Raw genomic sequence first — 19,107 nt, forward strand, 5'->3', positions numbered from 1 at the left:
GCATCAACTATTCAGTGGGGAGTTGCCATCTTGGAGTCCCTCCAGGAGAACCTATATTAGCATTAAAATGCAGAAACCCTGGGGGAGTGTATCTTCAGATGTAAATGAATCAGTGAAGAATGAATGAATTTGCAAATCAAATTGGTTTATGATTTCTCCTGAGGATACTGTGCCACACACAGTAAAAGTTATTAGAGATGTGGGGAAAACATTATGACTTTGGACAGTGTTAGCATACTAGAATACTATTCCAAAAATGCAAACTTAAGGTATGCTCCATGTTTATGAATTACTTGCAAGCCAGTGGCAAAACCAGCTGTAAAAGACTACCTCTATTAGATAATATCAAATCCACAGAGTATAAAAAGTAAGAATTAAGAAAACCCCTGACACTGAGGTCTCTGAGTAACTCGAAGAGAGATTGGTGACTTTCCATTGGAAGTTTTCCACTGGACCTAACATGTCTCCACACAAACTCAGCTTTCTAGATTTTCCACTGGACCTAACATGTCTCCATACAAACTCAGCTCTTCACAAATTCTTCATTTAACATGCCACCTCAGTGTCAGCAGCTGCTGGACATGCTGAGAGATGCCCCAGAGCTCTACTGTTTTAGTAACTTTGAAACTCAAACCCTATTCATATTTTTGTCTTGTTTGTTTGCTTGTTTCTCACATGAAACCTTATATACAAAACTATTAGAAAATATGATTTCAAGCTCTTGTTATATGGAGCACTGGAAATGTGCATGATGTTTTTTTCCATTATAAAAGGATATGGATTAAGCCTTGATTACAATGTAGCTCTTGGTGTGAGATGGGATGGCTTTGAAAGGTTCTGTTTAGATTTAGAAACGAAAAGTCAGTGTCTTGCTTATCATACATACAGTCTTCTGGAATTTGCAGGGCTGGCAGCAAGTCTCTTGAGAACATGCCTTCTGAAGAGATTTCTATTGCTTTCAGCTTCCAGCTGGGTGTATTAAACAATTATGACTAATCTTTTAACAGCATTCATGCTTCTCACTTCAGCCAGAAACAAGAGGTCCACATATGGGCAACAAATGATCATTAGATGGCATGCAAAGCAAAATTTTTTTGAACCAAAACCAGATTCATTTTGAAGAGGAAGAGTAACAAAAGGGGTAAAGGCCTGGTCTCTAATTATAGTCATGAGAGTGCTTCAGTGTGTAACCATGGGCTTTTAGTTCAGTTTTGCCTTCCATCTAGTCAAAATATTCATGGCGACAAGGTGACAACAGATTTCACCGCTGAAATTGTCACTTTGAGACATCTAGATGAAAGATGCTGCAGGAAAGTGAAGCATTTTTGCTATTTTGATTTTTTAACAAACTTTTGAGCTAATTAAGATAGAGCATTTGCTTTGAGGTAAAATGAGAACTAAAGTAAAAACAATATGTAACAAGAGGCTCAGCCTTAGTCAACTCTGTGTTTTGCAACATAACAGCTACTTCAAAACTGAGAGCATTTAGTGGTTCCCTACCCTTCCTCGCCAACAAACGTGACGTAGAGTTTGTTCCGCTGGAGCTCCTTGCGTGAATATGCCATTACCTGGTTGAAGGTGCCTTCCAGCAAGTGGTCACGCCGTATAATTAACCTGCAAAGGGAGGCAGAAATAGAGATCTGATGATTCAGTCTGGTGTGAGTCTGTAAGCCTGAAGGTAAACAAGAGCTGGTAAAGAGAGACTCAGTCTCAAGGAAGTCAAATAAAGTTGTGTCTGCTGGTGCACAGCTACTTGACCAGTACGGGTTTTCAGTGAGTTGCTTCATTAAGCTTTCCTGTATGCCTCAAAGGTGAATTTCTTCACAAAACTGTGATTAGGTTCAAAGTGATGCTCTACTGCTAACACCCTCTGCTCTCTCTAACACCTCTACACTCAAATTTGGATAGTGGAGGGGGCTGTCAGTTTCCTGTGTATATGAGGTCACAGCATTCTGGGATTGGCCTCAAACACTTCCTGGATTTAATCCAGTGAATGTGCATGGAATTACTGCTTCTGCAGCAGGGTAAACAAAAGGAGTATCAGCCTCTCCTTGTACAACACACCTCTCGCTCCCCTGTCAGCCTCTAAAACAACTTAATGAACAGTTCATTTAAACACCATCTGAGTTAAGAAATCTTTCTTGTTCATATGTCATGGACGCTTTAAGAAAGACATACTGAAATGTACTTCATGTACGTCTTGAACCCACTTAGCAGGACACTGAAAGGCATAACCAATAGCAAGGACTCCCAGCCTTTGTAAGAATTATTTTAATGATGATGTTTACCTGGAATAAATTGCTTGGTTTAATTTTTTTTGTTTTGTTTTGTTTTGTTTATTTTTTCCCCACAACAGATGTGATTTGGTAAAAAGCCAAAGTGATGCATAAATTCAAGCAGATGCCCAGGAAATACCTAAGAAACTTATAGTCCTTTAGCCAAATAGAATGACTCAATCAAGCACAAGAAGGTGCAGAGTTGCAAGCCAACTACTAAGCTGTCTGGGAAGCCAAGTCCACAACCAAGTGACAGAGATCCCCAAAATAGGTGAAGACAGGCAGAAATCTTGCTAGTTCAAATCCAACAGGGCTAACAGCATAACAAACTACTGAAAGTTAAAACTGCACGGGATGGGATAACTTCTATAAGGTCATACTCTGGTCCCAAGTTATATTAATATGTAGATACAAAGGATTTGGAATTACTGTATTATTACAATGAGATAGATGGTAATAATGTCTAGTTAATTACCGTGGACATTTGCCCGAATGGATGATTTTCCTACTAGTGAATTATAGGTAGTAATACCAACATTCTGGTTAAATAGGTAGGTAAGAGAGTATGAATCTGTATGAAATAAAACTTCCACAAAAACTTCTTGAAGGTCACTCTTTTGAAAGATACACTCTTATCTGATCCTGATGGTTCACACATGAAATACATCTCTGGTGTGTTTCCCACTTCCTATCAGTGTCTTTATTCATGGATAATGATGAAAGACAATGCTACAACACATTAGACTATTTGACTGACTTGTCATAATACTCACTTAATTTTACCTGGACCTTGCCCATATCCTTTGGCTTCAAGTTTTCGATAGAAATTGCGTAGCTTGGCTTCAAAATCCCTCCTGTATGGAGATGGTGCTCTTGCACTTGCTCGCTGGAGTCCTGGTGGGAAAACAAACAGCATTCTGAGGTATAAGGGCTTTACATTCTTCCAAATCATGCAGCTGGTGTTTCCAGACACAACTCACTATCAACACTTTAGGAACTTTTTACAGGTATATTTAGGAGTTTTGTGCACTCAGTATTAATTTTGGTCTACCTGTTTTTAATAGAGTTTTAAGATCCTACAATTCAGTGCTTCTGATGACTTCCAGTGTCTATATCTTCTTCACTAAGAGAACTGTTAAACTGTCCTTGTGTGTGCCTTTGTGTTGCCTGAGCCTTTAACTGTCATTGGTCTGAATGGAAATTCAAGTATCAGAAAGGCATGAGGAAGATTGACATGCGTAACTCCCACTCATGTTCATTGGTATTTAAGTTTTCTTTCCCTTTTGCACTTTTAAGAGGTCTCTCTCCTCTGCATAGTATAGGAGATTTCCTTACTTAGCAGGATTAAACCTCTGGAGCTCAAAGCAGTGCTTCTATCTGGAGCCTAGCACCCCGGCCAAGCTGGGAATCAGGTTTCCCAGAGTTAATCTGACTGTATATTAAACACTTCCAGCCATCAACACAAAAACCCTTTGTGGCACCGAGAAGGATTTATGTTCAGCAAGAAATGCTACATTTTCCTATTATGACTCACATATACAGCAGATTTGCAGCAATTTGGGACCTGTTTTGTTTTGAAATCTGCATTTTCAAAGTGGCTGATTAGTTCTTTTATATGAAGCAGTGCCATGCCATAAAGGGTCAAATAATGGATCCATGAAATCCCATTTCCCTTTCTCATTAGAGAAGACATTATAAACAAGCTCTTTTATGAGAAAGCTGGCAGAAAATCCTCCATAGGAAGGCAAAGAAAAAAAAAAACAACCCACCCCACATTTACTGGGAGCACAAAGTATCATGATTGCCAGGAGGGAAAGATGTTAGTAATAGTCTCTGCTGGTAAAGCAGAAAGGAGTATTTACATGCTGTGTGAAGAGAATCCCTCAGGATGCTTCTTTTCCTTTGTTAGATTTTTTTGTGCCCCATGACATAAGAAAATGTTTTTTTTTTTTTTTTTTTTTTTTTTTTGTTGTTGTTGTTGTTTTTTTGTTTTTTTGTTTTTTTGTTTTTTTGTTTTTTTTCATGGGCTATGGAACCAGTGGCAGAAATAAGTAAGCAGACAGCATGTTGCCAGTAATTATTTGCCCTTCTTGTCTTTTCACAAGAACACATAAAGACTAGTGCAGTTCTGTAAGCCATGCTCTTGACAAATACTTATATTGTATCTTGCAGGAGACTTGTTTATGATCTGTCCTGATATACAGGAGAGGAACTGTGTTTACAGTGCTGTTCAAACTCATTAATGACAACTGGACTTCTGACAAAACAGTTCTTCTGTAGACAAAGGCTGAGCATTTAGCTTCTTCACATTAAAAAATATAAATCGATTTTTACATAGCCACCTCTCAGATTTGGACATCTCATGGCCATTAATTTTGTTTGAAACCAGGTAATTTAAATGAATGCTTTAAAATCTCATCCAAAAATTGATTTTTTACAGATCACATTTCTGTCTGTTTCTCTCAAAATGATCACTGGACACAGCCATGCAGCAAGACTGCGGTGGGGGTTGTATATCTTGGCAAAAGGGAGACTTTAGCTCCTTGAATTTCTATAGCATAAACAATAACTACAGAGACATACCACAGCTGGAAATAACCTTCTCAGCAGCATGTTGTTCTGGAAAAAATGTTTCCTTTCAAACCTAAGTTAATGGTCTCAATACGGGAGGTCAGACTAGATGATCAAGATGATCCCCTCAGGTCTTAAAATAGATGGGTCTTGGGAAGAGTTGAAGTATTTGGAGCACAAAGTGGAGGTGAGTTAACTTTATAGGAGTACTGGAAATATTGCAATAAACCTTTGATTTGGAAGTTGCTCTTTGCTCCTGTCACATAACATAAATGTGCTTCCATGTGAGAGTTATACTTGGACTACACTATTCTTTTCCTATCCTAATCCTTCCCAACCATATGAAAAGCAATAAAATACGTTCCTCCATATGGGCAATTTTTGATCTCTCTGTTCCAGATACTGTTAACATTTCAACAGACATGTAACGGCAATGACAACTGTTCCAGAAAAGAAGCAGCTTGGGTCAGATTTGGAATGGGCACTAGAATTTGTAGGTTATGTTGGCTCTCAATCTGTTCCTTTAACCCAATCTGTTCCTTCCTATTTATCAGAAGAAATACCACAACAGCAAGATTTTGTATTATTCTCCCCATCCCCTTACCTGGAGAATTTTGGGGTGATGAGCAGGGTGAACAGCGAGGAGAGAAACTGTAACCAGGATGGAAAGCGGCCTGCAGTGGTATGTAGGACATAATATCTTCCTCAAAAAGGCTGCATGTAAAAAGTGATAAAGAGAAGTTTGGTTCACATTCATCACATGAAGGAATGTAAACATGCAGTATATTGCAAGTCTGCTGCAGTTGTAAGTCTGGGTACATCTCTGAATTCTTGGATTTGTAAAACCACAAGTTTCCCAAATCAAGCATGGTCACCAGCAACAAAGAAGAACACAATAAATTTTATTAGACATTTCATGCTAATATGGTGCCTCAATTTACTGACAGAACATCATGATCTGAGACTATGTGGTAAACATGGACAACTTCTACAATTTAGAACTTAGAAACAGAGACACGCACATCTGTCTTACAGGTTGTTTTTCTTTGGTCATGTATTTGGCCATGTATACCTCAGCTCTGTGACCATTCAGGTGAAGCTGATGGGAATAGCTTCTCACATTAGGCAGTGCTATGCACCATACCCAAACCTGCTGGGTAATGCAACATTTTCCATGTAAGCCCAGGAAAATACAAAAAAGTCCTTAACTGTGCTAAACAAAAGCAGTTAGGGCTTAAAGACTGAGCTCCCAAGTCCCAATAAAAGCAAAGCCTTATCTACATTATCCAAACAACGTTCACTGTACCTCAAGGTTTCATTAGTTGGACATAGCCCTGCATGTCTGGGCTGCACCACTGTGGTAAAACTAGCAATTTCATGAGTAGTAATATTAATTACTTGTATTGTAAAAGAAAATATTTTATTTTTCATTTTGAATAAAGGAAATAAGATTTTTTTCCATTAAAAGGAAACATTTTAACATTTTATCTGCTACTTGATGGTAACAGCTATGTTGATTGAGCTGGCTGGGGATGGAGTTTACTGCACTGATGGAGGCTGCCTTCCAGGAAGTAGGAACTGACTGCAGTATGTTGGCTGAATTCTTTTGGGTGACGATCACCAGCCATGAAACTATTCTAATTATAAATGGCCTAGAAGATTTAATAAATCTTTCCAATTACGCTAAGAAAGAGCCAGCCAACTTCTCTGGTACTATAAGTAACAATATTATGTTTTTGAACAAACTGATTACCTCAGCAGAATTACTAAATCTGCATCACAAGACAACTTTTCAAGCCCATGTGTACCCTCTGTCCGAATATAATGGATCTTCTCCCTGAAAAATAAACATTATTGACAAGAGTAGAAAGGAAAAAAGAAAAGGAAGAAAACATGCCATAAGCAAGGCATGAGATACATATAAAATTATTATTCCTTGGTATTTTGCCAGTTCCTGTTTCTCTCTTTACAAAAACGACAGACATCTTAACTGCCTGGTTCATTCTCCAAACTCAATAACAAAGTTGTAAAAAATAATCTAAATATATCATTCAGTTGCCTGATCCTAAAGCAAGAGAAATTGTACCATATGTTACAAAATAATCCTTAGTCTTCCAAGCTCATGTGTAGCATAGCTACTGTCACTGATAGACTTTCTGTTTAAAACTACAACTAACATATCACCTTTCGTTAACAGAATTTCACGTAATACCACTCACTTTACTTTTACTTGCCAGTTCTAGCTGGCAAATAGCACTTTAACATCGACTTGATATTGGTTGATAACAGAAGTTACATGGTGCATGTATAGAGTTATACATTTTGCTGCTTCAAGTGAATTCTAACAAGGACAGGAAGCATAAAATAGGATCCTATCAACAGATTAGGGCCATGGAAAATACAGAGATATACCCCAATGTGCAAGTGTGTTTCTAAAGCACCGCAGAATCCAAGAATATTTATTGTATTATCAAGTCAAAGTGTTCTACCTCAAGTCAAGGATGTACTTTGGAACCTTGCTGGCTGGGCCTGTAAAGTTTTGCAGATTCAAGCCATGTAAAAGATGGATGTTTGTCTCCTAGGAGTTTACTTAAGGTCTGCTATACGAACATTAGATGGTAGTTTGGGATTAATCCTAACCTAAGCTATAATCAAAGCAATGACCTGGAGGCAAAGGGCTTGATATCCTGTTACAAATCTCATTACGCACTGGCTAAGCTGTCTAGTCCCTATCACTAGTCAATTTTGTTCTCTGCTCAAAAGGAGATAAAAGCATCATCTGTTCTCCGAGAAATGAGAATTCAAATTACAGCTGAGGAGAAAAACAGTCTGGAATAATTTGATGGTGAAGATAAAAATTTCTCAGTTACAGAAATGTACATCTTGAATACAGGCAGCAGTTTTCATTTTCTCTTATTTCTATTTGCATGTACTAATTCCTCCAGGAAGCAAGTCTAATCCTTACACCCAAAGATCTCTTTGTCTGGCCTTCATGTGTAAATGACAAGTCAGGAGGGCTATCTGCAGAAACTGCACTGCAGGATCTTGAAGGCTTTTCTGTTGCTCCTCCTTCTCTTCTTTACTGGCCCCCAGCTGCACTTTTTACTGCACAGGGCAAACTAAACCCTTGGGCCAAACTCTTAGATGGTGCACACTGGCATTGCTGAGACTAACACCAGCTCAGGTTCTAGGCCAAAACAATTAATTTAACCTTTGGAATTAGAACAAATTTTAAATCATATTGGCTTTGGTCTTTTTTTTTTTTTTTTTTTTTTTTTTTTTTTTTTTTGCCTAGTAGAAAAGGAATGGACATAAGAAAAAGAAAGGTATAATTTAATTACTTTGGAAAGGAAAGGACTACCATTAAGTCATGAGAATTAAGACAGGAGTATAATATACTTCATAACATTGCTATTTCTTCATAAAATCTAGGGTGACTATGTCCATGCATGTGTGTAAATCCAACCACAAGGTAAAATCCTGGTTCTGCTGAGTTACTGGGATTTTGCTGCTCACTTCCATCAAAACATTATTTTAAACCTACCTTCTGAAAAGCAAGGTGATTAACTGTAGGTGAAGACAGTTTTTGCTATTCAGTAACGTTTACTGACAGTTCTGCATCGGACTTAAGTTCATCTTTTTTACTACAGTTACCATAATTTGTTTTTTACATTACAAGAAATCATTTCTGGAACTTGGAGTCAGCAGTCTGGAACAAAGCAGTACCTGAGTGCATGGTTTCTGGCCAAGCTGGGCTGACGCTCCTGCAGCATCTCAAAAATGTTGGGTTGGCGTAGAAATGCAACAATCTTGTCATTGTAAGCTGGAAAAGCAAAAAAGTGATACAGAGGCTTTATTTAGCACTGTGGGGGCCTTCTGGACGTCACTGTGACTATGCAGGGGCGCAGTGACTGCACTGCTAAGTGAGGCACAGGACAACGTGAAGCAGTGCATGCGGTTGATGAGTAGATCTAAAAAGCATCTTTGTGAGCACTGCTGTGAAAAGAAAAGGGAAATTTGGCTTACCCAGAGGTAATGTCTCATGATGATGCTGGTTTCGGATAGCTGTTACAAGACTATTGCCTGGTCTGGCCAACAGAGTAACTCCTCTGTTCCGAGAGACTTCAGAGGCCTACAACAATGGAATAAAGGGAAAGAATGGGCAAACTGGCAGTCGGCAACACAGCAATTAGTACGAATGATTCTGATCTTTTTTTTTTTTGTTTGTTTGTTTTTTTGGTTTTTTTTTTTTTGTTTTTTTTGTTTTTTTTTTTTAGAATGGCCCATGACGCTGACTGACTAAAGGACAGAAAGTCTGCATGAAAATTATAGCTTTACACTTCAGCCAGCTTAAAAGGGTCAGGTAATGATGTGTTCCTCATACCTAGGTAGAGCACAGGTCAAAGAAGGGCCATATCATCCTAAAGGAGGGCTGCCTAACTTGCGTGACCAGAAATAAATGTTGAATCCTATATACTGAATAAAGAACATAATCTGAAAAGTAGATAAAAGGAGAAGTAAGAAGGAAATTTATCACCGTTACTTAATTAAGACACTTAATTTGAAGAATGACATTGTCCTAACTACACTATATAGAGGAGGGATTCATGTCAAGAAGGCAGATATAATAGAAGGTAGGAAAACACCTAGTTATAAGGATACAAGACAAACAATGAGGTCTGGCAATGTCTTCAGTAAATCATTATTTTCTGGGTAACTGCATGTGGGCTTGGGCAAACTGAAGGGAACCTGCCCCTCACACATGTGTGTTCTTCCAGAAGATGGCCTCAGGGAAGCCAACAGAGGTGCATCACTACAAATCGGTGCAAACACACCCTGTATGAGGACAAGATGTGCACGAATTCCAATTGCCATGCTACTGGGCAGATGGTGGCTTCCTCCTCATGGCACAAATTGTAGTACTTGGCAACCCGTTCAGGAAGAAATTGCCCCAGCTCCAATATTTTAAATGCTTAGCTTTGCATCCAAGCAAATAGTGCCAATCCATTTTCAGTGCTATGGCCAAATGCCAAGTCTTCCAACTGGATACAAATGAAAATTGAGAAGCTAAATGTGACTGGCAAGTTGCCTTTGGAGCACATAAAGCATAAGAAGTTTATGTGTAACAAGATGCTGGTGAATGCACTTGATATGCATCAATATGCAGGTTAAACAATGAAAAATCTTAATGATTCTAACTAAACATACTCTAATTGAAAACACAAAACTTGTGAAAGTGCATGGTGAACATTTTGCTCTACGATTCAGTTACGATTTTGCTTGTACCCATTTTATATTGTTATACATTTGCTGACTATAGAGAATTATCCCAGCGTCAGGGAGAACAGTCAAGACTGCAGTACTTAACAGATTGATGTGCTAATCTTGGTCCAATCCTTCTCACCTTTAAAAACAGGCAATTTATGACTGAACTTTCAGGCAGGTCACACACAATGTACTAAATGCAACAGCAATGAATGCCACTGGGATTGATGCAATTTAAGCAGCATGTACATTTTTGTCAAAAGCTGCATAACTAATGAAAGCCTTGGCTGTGAAACTAGTGTCTCCTCTCCAACCCTTTTAAGGAACAGCTTTGAGGTGTACTCTCTCTGCTCTCACTGGCTTGCACTCTAAGTCTTGTCCTAAAGCCATTTTAAGACACAAATCCCTCTGTTCTGGGCTAAATCTTCTCACTTTCTCCCTTTGTCTCCTTCTCACACCCCCTTGGGCCAACTGACACTGCAAATTTAGCTCAGGCAGCTTTCGCCTTGTGACCTAGGCATCAACACTGACAGGAACCATGTGCTCTTCACGGCATTCACTCTATGCTACGGAGGAAGGAGGAGGTGTAGGAACAAGGGGTGCTCTATATAACATTGCCACAGTGGGCATGGAGCCTTTCCGGGCACAGCTGTTCCTGGGCTGTCTTTGGCAGCGTAGTGAGGGCCACACTCTGGCCTGCCCTGTGGTCAGCTGTGTTAGCAAGGATGTGCTAGCAACGATGTGCAGGATGTGTTAGCAAGGATATGCAGGATGACTGTACATCCTAAGGTATCACACTGTGCTCAGCTTCTCTACTTCCATGGAGCTCCAGAGGTCAGGCAAGAAGGCCTCTCCCCAGGCCCTTGTAGAATCAGCTTGTGTGTTGAAGGCTGACAGCGGGTGAGCCTGTTTTTAAGGGTAGTCTCTGACTCATGTGTGACAAATAGAAATCCTGCACCCCTGTTGCTACACCTAGACGTACTGACAAGAAGGTAGGAAGGGAGGGATCACAGAGGTGTTAAACCCTTGTCTCCCACAAAAATGAGCACGTTTGACACGTGACAACTGCAGAGTACTTCTGCCCAGCTTGGGACTGAATCCTCCCCTTGCTCATGTAAACTAGTGGGTTTTTTTTGTTGTTGTTGGTGGTGGTTTTTTGTTTTGGTTTGTTTTGGTTTGGTTTGCTTTTTTTCTTTTGGCCAGCCTACCAGTGCTGCTAGTTTGTGGGTCTGAAGACCTTCTCCTGAAGCAGGAATTTTGAAAGGAAATGTGCCTAGAGCTCATGAAGGAAAACCTTCACTCCCCACTTCCCTTTCCTACTCTGGTTTAACAGTTAAAGTTGACTGGATTGTAAGAACCCAGCACTGTACGCACCTGAACAGAATAAATTGCACATACTGTGTGGTGCTGTACTTCTCTTCGTCACCATCATTAGATGTTGCTAATGCTACGTTTGGATCCAGGTCTTTGCACATTTACAACTCTAAACAATTTTCCTCTGGCAAAACAACACGAAAATTCCCAGCCGTCTGTTTACCTTCCATTTTGCTAATACTCCTCTTTCTAATCTTTTAGCTAATACAGTACAATTGATTGCTTCTATTCAGTGTTTAATTACAAACGCCTTGTCTGTTCTGACTTTCTAATTGAATCATTTAATTTAGATTAGCACAGTATTCTTGTATTAAAAATAAATAAATAAAAAAGTGACCCCTCTAACCCCTTTAATGACTTGGTGAACTTGTTCATCTAGTGCAGGGTAATCTCACAGATTTATAGACACAGTTTAACAGTTTAGCAATTGATTCTGGGATGTTGCAACCAGAGTGGAGAGTCCAAACCTATCACAGGAGCCTTCCAATGATAAAATACTGTTTCCTGGATTTTATATCACTGCTGGATTTGAGAGGCTCCTGCATATTTGAGTCCTTCCACTTGCTTTCTGTGGTTTGGGTCGGTGAAGAGATTTACATACTGCTACATCCTCACATATCTTGTCTTTCCTACTAATCAGAAACTCTTGATGCTTAGTTATGGATACCAGCTTATTTCTTTTTTGTCCTTAATTTTTTTTACCCTTTTATCATACTTAATGACTTCCATTGGAGAAAGAAAGTTCCAGAAAGTGAATGGAAAGTTTTCTTTCAAAAATCAGGTAACCAACAGTAGCATCAACAACCTTTCCTTTCTAAAATATTGATTCCCTTTAAAAAGTAGCATTTTTGTCCATAACATATTATGCCATTTAATATCAAGGATCTACACAGATGGACATTACCTCTGTGCTTACAGAGGTAATTAATTTAGGAGAATACTTCAACATAGAGAAAAGCATAAACACTACAGGATAATTTATGAAATTGATGCTTTCTTGGAAGAGGAAAATAAGGTATTATTATACACATGATTTTTTAAATTAAAACAAAACAAAGCAAACAAAAAAAGACACCGCAGCCCACCCACCACATACAGATTAAGTTAAAAAGACAGTTTGAATCTCTGCTTGACCTGTTAATAGTTGGATAAACTTTGAATAAAAGGACTTGGAAAACAACAGCTAGCCTTCTACAGCAAAGCTGTGTGATTGCTATCTCTGTTCTTTACTGAGAATAAATTTTAAATGACATAAAGCAAAGAAAACTGACGTATTTGAGGAAACTTATTTGCATGTTTTAATTTCATGGAGCAGTCTTAAAACTATATATGAAATACTAAAACTGAATTCTTTAGTAGTGATGCAAGGTATTCTAGTCAATATATTGACTAGGCAAGATAAGCCACAAAGATTTATAGGATTCATGGATGTCATGGAAGGCAGTGCAGGTGATCACCATTTGTTACTTGATCGCAACAAGCTACCTATTGCACTATACCTACTCAAGGAGATCAAGAACTTGATGGTTAGACAAAACTGGCTTTTGCATGGAATATATCCTCCAGAAAAGGACTATGTTTTGGCCTGAAATTATGAAGAAATGGGGACACATTAACCATGTAAATTGTTAGTTCCTACGGTTAACTCTTCTCACTGTATTTAAATAATCTTGCCTTATTTCAATTGAATTTGTTTGATTTTACTTCTGACACTTAGTTCTCGCAATATCTGTTCTCTGTTGAATAAAATAATCCTTTACTTCTATTCACTTTCTAAGAATTTCAGACATTGCATTTTCTTTTTGTCTGCTGCTGAGCACTGAGACCATAATTTCTTAGAACTGTAATAATTTCTTCATGATGATTCAGTTCAAATCCATTGCTGATTGTGTGAACCTGGGGTATTTATTTCTTTCCACTTTGGGCTAATATGCCTATGATTTTTATCTGCTATTTCCTCAGCTGATCACTCAGTGTCACAAAGTCCCAGGGAGGTTCACACAAACACTCTGATGACCTGTTTTGGTACTTGGGCAGGATATCAGCTGTGTGTGTGCAAAGATAGGGAGGAAAGTTTTGCCTCTCATTACCCTAGTTCCTTTCTATGCCCTCTATGGCACCCAAAAGGAATCCAAAGCAGCACCGCTCTGCTCTTCAGCATGCTCACTTGGCATTTGTGCATAATATTCAAGACTGGTGGTCATCTGTTGGTCCTTCATACCACCCTGGTGACAGATTCCAGAGGCCACACCACCTGCTCATCAAAGAAACCAACTGGAGTGCAGACAGCTGATACATGGCCAGGATAAAGCCCCATTTGTGTCCCAACAAACATGATTTATATTTATATACAGATGTCTAAATATACTTGAAAGAAATGGAATAGAACATGCATTTCTTGATAAATGGTCCAAGTTGCAAAGGGTTAAATTTTTTCCATGTAAATGGTGGGCTTTCGGGCACTGATCCAAAGTCCTTGGAACCAACAGGAGTCCTTCCAGTGGAGAAGCTGATACTCCCAAAGGGGAAGCTACTGGCTATGAGAAAGGTGCATAAGTGCCATGGAACCTGGGCCACCAAGACAAGGTGTGGAGGGTGCCAACACTGATGGCAGTAGACAGAAGGCCCTGTGTCATTGGTTGATCATGCCAAACCTGTGGCCTTGATGAACAGTTTACAGTTCCCCCAGAGAAAGTCATTGCTCAGACATATTTAAGTCTTTTCACTCCTTTCTCTGTATATGACAATTTGGGTTTACTGCAAATTGCTTTTGCCAGCTTTGCCAGCACTTGCAGAACCAAGTGTATTTCTTGTGCTAGGTTGGCTGAGTTGCTCAGCAGTGTTTCTGTCCTTGACTGGGTGAATTTGTAAGCAAGCCCCAGGCAAACATGGGCCCAAATATGAATCATCATGTGGGTGACTTTCACATTCATATCACTTTAATCAGTCACAATAAAAGCACTAAACTGCAGGTGGCTGACAGACAGAAGTTGCTAAGTTGAGGGGAAGGTATGACTGAAAAAGACACTGATACACTTCTATCTTTAGAAAGTATTTTACTGTATTTACCGCAAATGAAAACAAAAACAAAAACAACAACAACAAAAAAACACACATCAAAGCTACTTATGCATGGCCTGCCCTTGGTCCTGAAGTACTGACCTCACACCCTAACAAGCTCCTGATACCAAGCCTCTTTGGCAGTGGGAGGTGTTCAGACTGGTCTGACTGCAACAAATTTCAATGTTAATTTCACAAGCATTTCTCCTGATGATTTTCTGGAAGAGGAGGATTCTTTGGCCACAGTTCATAGCTACTCCCATTCAGCTCTAATTTTTACAAAGCTTTAGCTGTATGAAGAATCTGATTGCCAGTACTCTTTCTTACTTAACACTACAATTCCAAAATAGGATTTATGCTTCTATCACCCTGCCCATGCTCCTCAGTGACAAAAATCATCCCCATGAAACATATGAAAGATTCTTTAGCATGATTTGACGGCTAGGGAAGCAAACCTCACCATGCATTACTACACCTGCTAGAGAGTATATCTCTTCAGAGCACAGTGTCACAGTGGGGAATGAAGAAAAAAAAAAGAGGCTGTTAAAGTATCAAGCATTATAATGAATGAATGGTTTGCCTTTACTAAAGCACAATTAGCATGTCAATCATCGATTCTTCTCTTAAAATCTGTTTTGACATCATTTCATTTTGGTTATTTAGTTTTACTTGTTTATCATTTTATTCTGAAAATGGTCAAAAAGTAAAACTTCATTACCAGCAAGCGCTACATAAACCCTTCAGAAATAAAAGATCCCTCACTTCCTTTGGAAGATAAAAATCCACAAGAACATCTGTTCAAACACATTTTAAGTAAGAAGTGTTTTTAATTCTACAGAAGATTGCTGTCAAAAGCAACTGTATTGATACTAGCACTGTTACCTCTCCAGCACTGTAGCTACGAAGTCGCTGAAGATGTTGCCTGTGAGTCAGGTGATTAGGGAGACGACCGTTCTGCAGTGGGATCCTGGGATCTATGAAAGTGGTAGCACGGCTGTTGTGGTCAACGAAGAAAGACTGAAACACAAAGGAACGACATACAGTGGTTATTTTTGTAAGAGAAGCCAACGCCGACAGTATTATGGGATCATATAATGAAAATCACTGGCAACTGTGTGTCAGAAATCCCCTGCTAAGGATGTCCATGGATGGTACCTGCAAGTGACAAGTCTCTCTTAGCTTAAGTTAGAACAGTTCCTGGGAAATGCCTAAAGCTACGTAGCTCAAAAACACATGTAACATCCTTGATGTAAACAAGGCAGAATTTACCTGGGAACACTTCTTTAGCCTACTGGGTAGTTCCAGAAGTCACCCAGCAAAGCTTAATGGAGGCAGACACTAAGCCAAATTTTGCATTTATTTATTTATTTATTTATTTTTGGCAAATGTTTGCAAATTTGTCGTGACAGATCTAAGCTCTAGATTAAACCTTTTTGTTAGTCCAGTTCTGCCTTGGCTATGGAGTGGTATTCCACAGAAGGCTAGATGGTCACTACTATGCTCTGAAAAGTTTGTTCCTGAAGCTTTTTTTCTGCTTTTAAAATAAGTCTGCTTGCTGCAAGTATTGTTTAAACCAAACCTTCTCCAGTTTTGAGTCAAGGAAGATAGGACCTCCAGTGACATAGGCTGGTGTGCTGTGTTAAACAAATGATAAGTTTTGTTGGCAAACTTACCTTGCCCTGCTGGTCAGTTTTTATCTCCCAGCCACGAGGAAGTTCTAGTCGGGTGTCAGCAAACATATTTATAAAATTTACCAGGTCTCTGTTGTGCTGATAGCGCTCAAAATTACGAGCATCTCTACGTATCTTCAGAATCATATGCTTCAAGCAGGTACTGTTAGTAAAGACTCGATAGGCACTCTATGAGATGGAAAACAAAAGTGAGAAAAAGCAATTCCAATATCAAAACAACAGTTATTTCATGGGACATATGCCCAAAGAACTGAAATATATACAGTCAAAGTCAAGAACAATTTTCATCTCATCAAATTGATTGGAATGACTGCTTTACACAAACATCTAAAAGTAAGAAACATCCCACACACTATGCACAGCTAGCCTGTGCTTAGGCTGCCTCCTAAAGCACTCCCAAACCAGTCAGCTAAAACACTACCCACTCAAGATGCATGCAGTTGTGCCTATTTCAGTGCTTTCACAGTCTAACAGAAAGCCTGTTTGTGTGACTGGATGACCCCAGAAAGATGCAAAGACAGCTGTGAACATATATTTATGGTATAATTCAGATCAAGATGTTTGTGATAGAACTCATCGACTGAAGAGGACTGCATTACAGATGTCTGCATCTGAGCTTGTTACCTTATTTACAGTCACTTTATAGCCACAGGACAGAAACAGACACATTCAATTGTCTATTTTTGGAAGATAATGAATCACTTCCTGGAACTGAGTACTTGTTTCTGCACCGACTAAAAAGAATATCAGATGGTGATGTTTTCCTGAGTCAGATGAACACTGCCGCTGAGGCAGGTAGTTGTATCTCACCACGGACATTAAACACACCTCTTTAAGGGAGCATCCACTGACGCAGATTGGAGTTCATTAGTGTTGATCTGGCCGCAGAACAGGAGCCAAAGTGAACTGTATTTGTTGCCACAGGATGTTCAACAATACAGTACCACAAAATACATGTGCAATGTCAACACTTTTTCTCAGGCTACTCCTGGATATTTTACTTTAGGGAGAAAGCTCAAGGCAGCGTAGGAAACTACAGAAATCTGCATGCCTTCTGAGCATTTCACTAGAGAGAAAATGAGTGTGCTAGTCCTATTGGTCAGCGCAAAGGACTGAATTACTCGCTGAAGGTTTTGTTATACTACACAAAGTACTTTCTGCTGTCCCGCTCTTCTTGAGCAATTGGAGGTCATTGGAGGATATGCGCCTCCAGTGAACTGAGCCCCAGCGTGTGTATCTGTAATCTGCCCAGAGAATCTGACCTAGCAGCTTTCAGTTCTCAATTTCCGTGTATTTTCAATGCATTTTAACCACTACAATGCAATAAAACATTTACTAGTATTATTTTTATCATGTAAGGATTTGTCGTCGTGGTAGTGTTGAGAAGGGAATACACTTCTTGCAGCTCAGGATCCCTAATTATGGTAAAGCACTGGTGTATGTTGTGAAATCACAGAGATATGATCTCTGCCCTGAAGATATGACCTGGTTATAACCCAGGAAAGCTTCATGATTGCAAGTTGCTGAGTTCACAGCCTGCTCCATGACAGAAGTTACAGTTTGATCTGATGTTTGATCAATAACTGAATATCTCTGAGCTGCACTAGGGAAACAAAAAATGTAATGTAGTTTTATCCCTCCATGGAAATAAAATACCTGCAAAACAAGAGCCTTTCCCTTTTAATTCTAACTGCTGGATAATATTTTCCAATCCCAACTTCATTGGTATAATTAATAGCTTGAAATTTTAATAGGGGTGTGTGTTTAAAATATAACAAGCGTGTTAAACCAAAAGTTACGTGGGCCATTATTTCTGTGCAAGTGGAATCTATATGACTATTTGATGGATGTTTCAACAGATTTGTTATGGCTCCCATATTAGAGACAATTTTATAAGCTCAAACTGAAGGCCTCTCTTTACTTTTTTATTTCAGTAAGAAATGAAGTTGGGACCTAATCTCTTGTGAGCTATTCCTTGTACCACTGTAGAATCATTTGTTCCTTTTGCAAACAACTATGCCAAAGGAAAATGATACAGCTTCTAGCTATAAATCATCGTATATCATCCTGTCAATGAAAGAAATCATGTGCACTCCATAGCATAGTTCAGGCAATTTTAGATGAGTTAATATATCCCTTCCTCTGCAGGATGCAATGATCTCAGGGGTAATAAACTTTGCCAGAGACTTGGAAATGGACAGCTGGCTTCAACACAACAAGTACAACATCCAGAACAGGACATTTGTTATTAGCTAAAGACCTGTGCAGAGGCAACTCTTAGAGTGCTTTCTTTTCTTTTCCTTTCAAAAAGAAAGGCCATCCCTACCCAAAAACAGAAGATTTTCCAAATATTTGGAAGTTGTGTGGGTGTCTAGTTGAACCTACATTCAAGATAGGCAGACTAGGACTGGAATCTGGTAATGACACATCCCTGTGAGATTTCCCTATCTGCTTACTCCTGGTTGACCTACCATTAAACTTTTTACATTCCACATAAGGTTTGCAACAAAACATACAGACTTATTGCATTAATTTAAAAAAAAAAAAGAAAAAGAAAAAGAAAAACAAACTGATTTGAATATTTAAAAATTCAGTTTCAATCTTTTTTTTTTTTTTTCCCCAGAACAGATAGACTGACTCAAGTCAGTATTTCTTTCACTGCATTATGCCCACCTGCTTCTTGGGAGTGCAAACTGCAGGAGTAAATAATTTTTCCCTCTCTGTTCCCCTGAGATTTGGTGGAATCTGAGTAAGATTTCTCAGGAACATGGCTCCAAAGGTAACAAACTCACTCCCTGCAGCAACAGATAACAGAATCAACCAACCTGAAACCAAGGATTCCTGCTTAATCTGGAAGGATAACATTAATG

General features: G+C 39.0%; 1 protein-coding gene across 11 annotated transcripts in view; it reads right to left on the bottom strand.

The window, feature by feature from the left end:
- The window catches only part of HECW1 (HECT, C2 and WW domain containing E3 ubiquitin protein ligase 1), a 265,618-nt gene that overhangs the window by 43,981 nt on the left and 202,530 nt on the right, over positions 1 to 19,107 (bottom strand). For all 11 annotated transcript variants that reach the window (XM_035316511.1, XM_035316510.1, XM_035316515.1 and 8 more), the window contains 8 exons: positions 16,220 to 16,405; positions 15,429 to 15,563; positions 8,874 to 8,979; positions 8,574 to 8,670; positions 6,601 to 6,684; positions 5,452 to 5,561; positions 3,050 to 3,170; positions 1,501 to 1,614 (listed from right to left, as the gene is read on the bottom strand). In XM_035316511.1, the coding sequence (XP_035172402.1) occupies positions 1,501 to 1,614; positions 3,050 to 3,170; positions 5,452 to 5,561; positions 6,601 to 6,684; positions 8,574 to 8,670; positions 8,874 to 8,979; positions 15,429 to 15,563; positions 16,220 to 16,405 (953 nt within the window). The remainder of the gene's footprint in view (positions 1 to 1,500; positions 1,615 to 3,049; positions 3,171 to 5,451; positions 5,562 to 6,600; positions 6,685 to 8,573; positions 8,671 to 8,873; positions 8,980 to 15,428; positions 15,564 to 16,219; positions 16,406 to 19,107) is intronic.

The sequence above is a fragment of the Oxyura jamaicensis genome, chromosome 2 (genome assembly GCF_011077185.1).
Source record: "Oxyura jamaicensis isolate SHBP4307 breed ruddy duck chromosome 2, BPBGC_Ojam_1.0, whole genome shotgun sequence".
NCBI lineage: Eukaryota > Metazoa > Chordata > Aves > Anseriformes > Anatidae > Oxyura > Oxyura jamaicensis.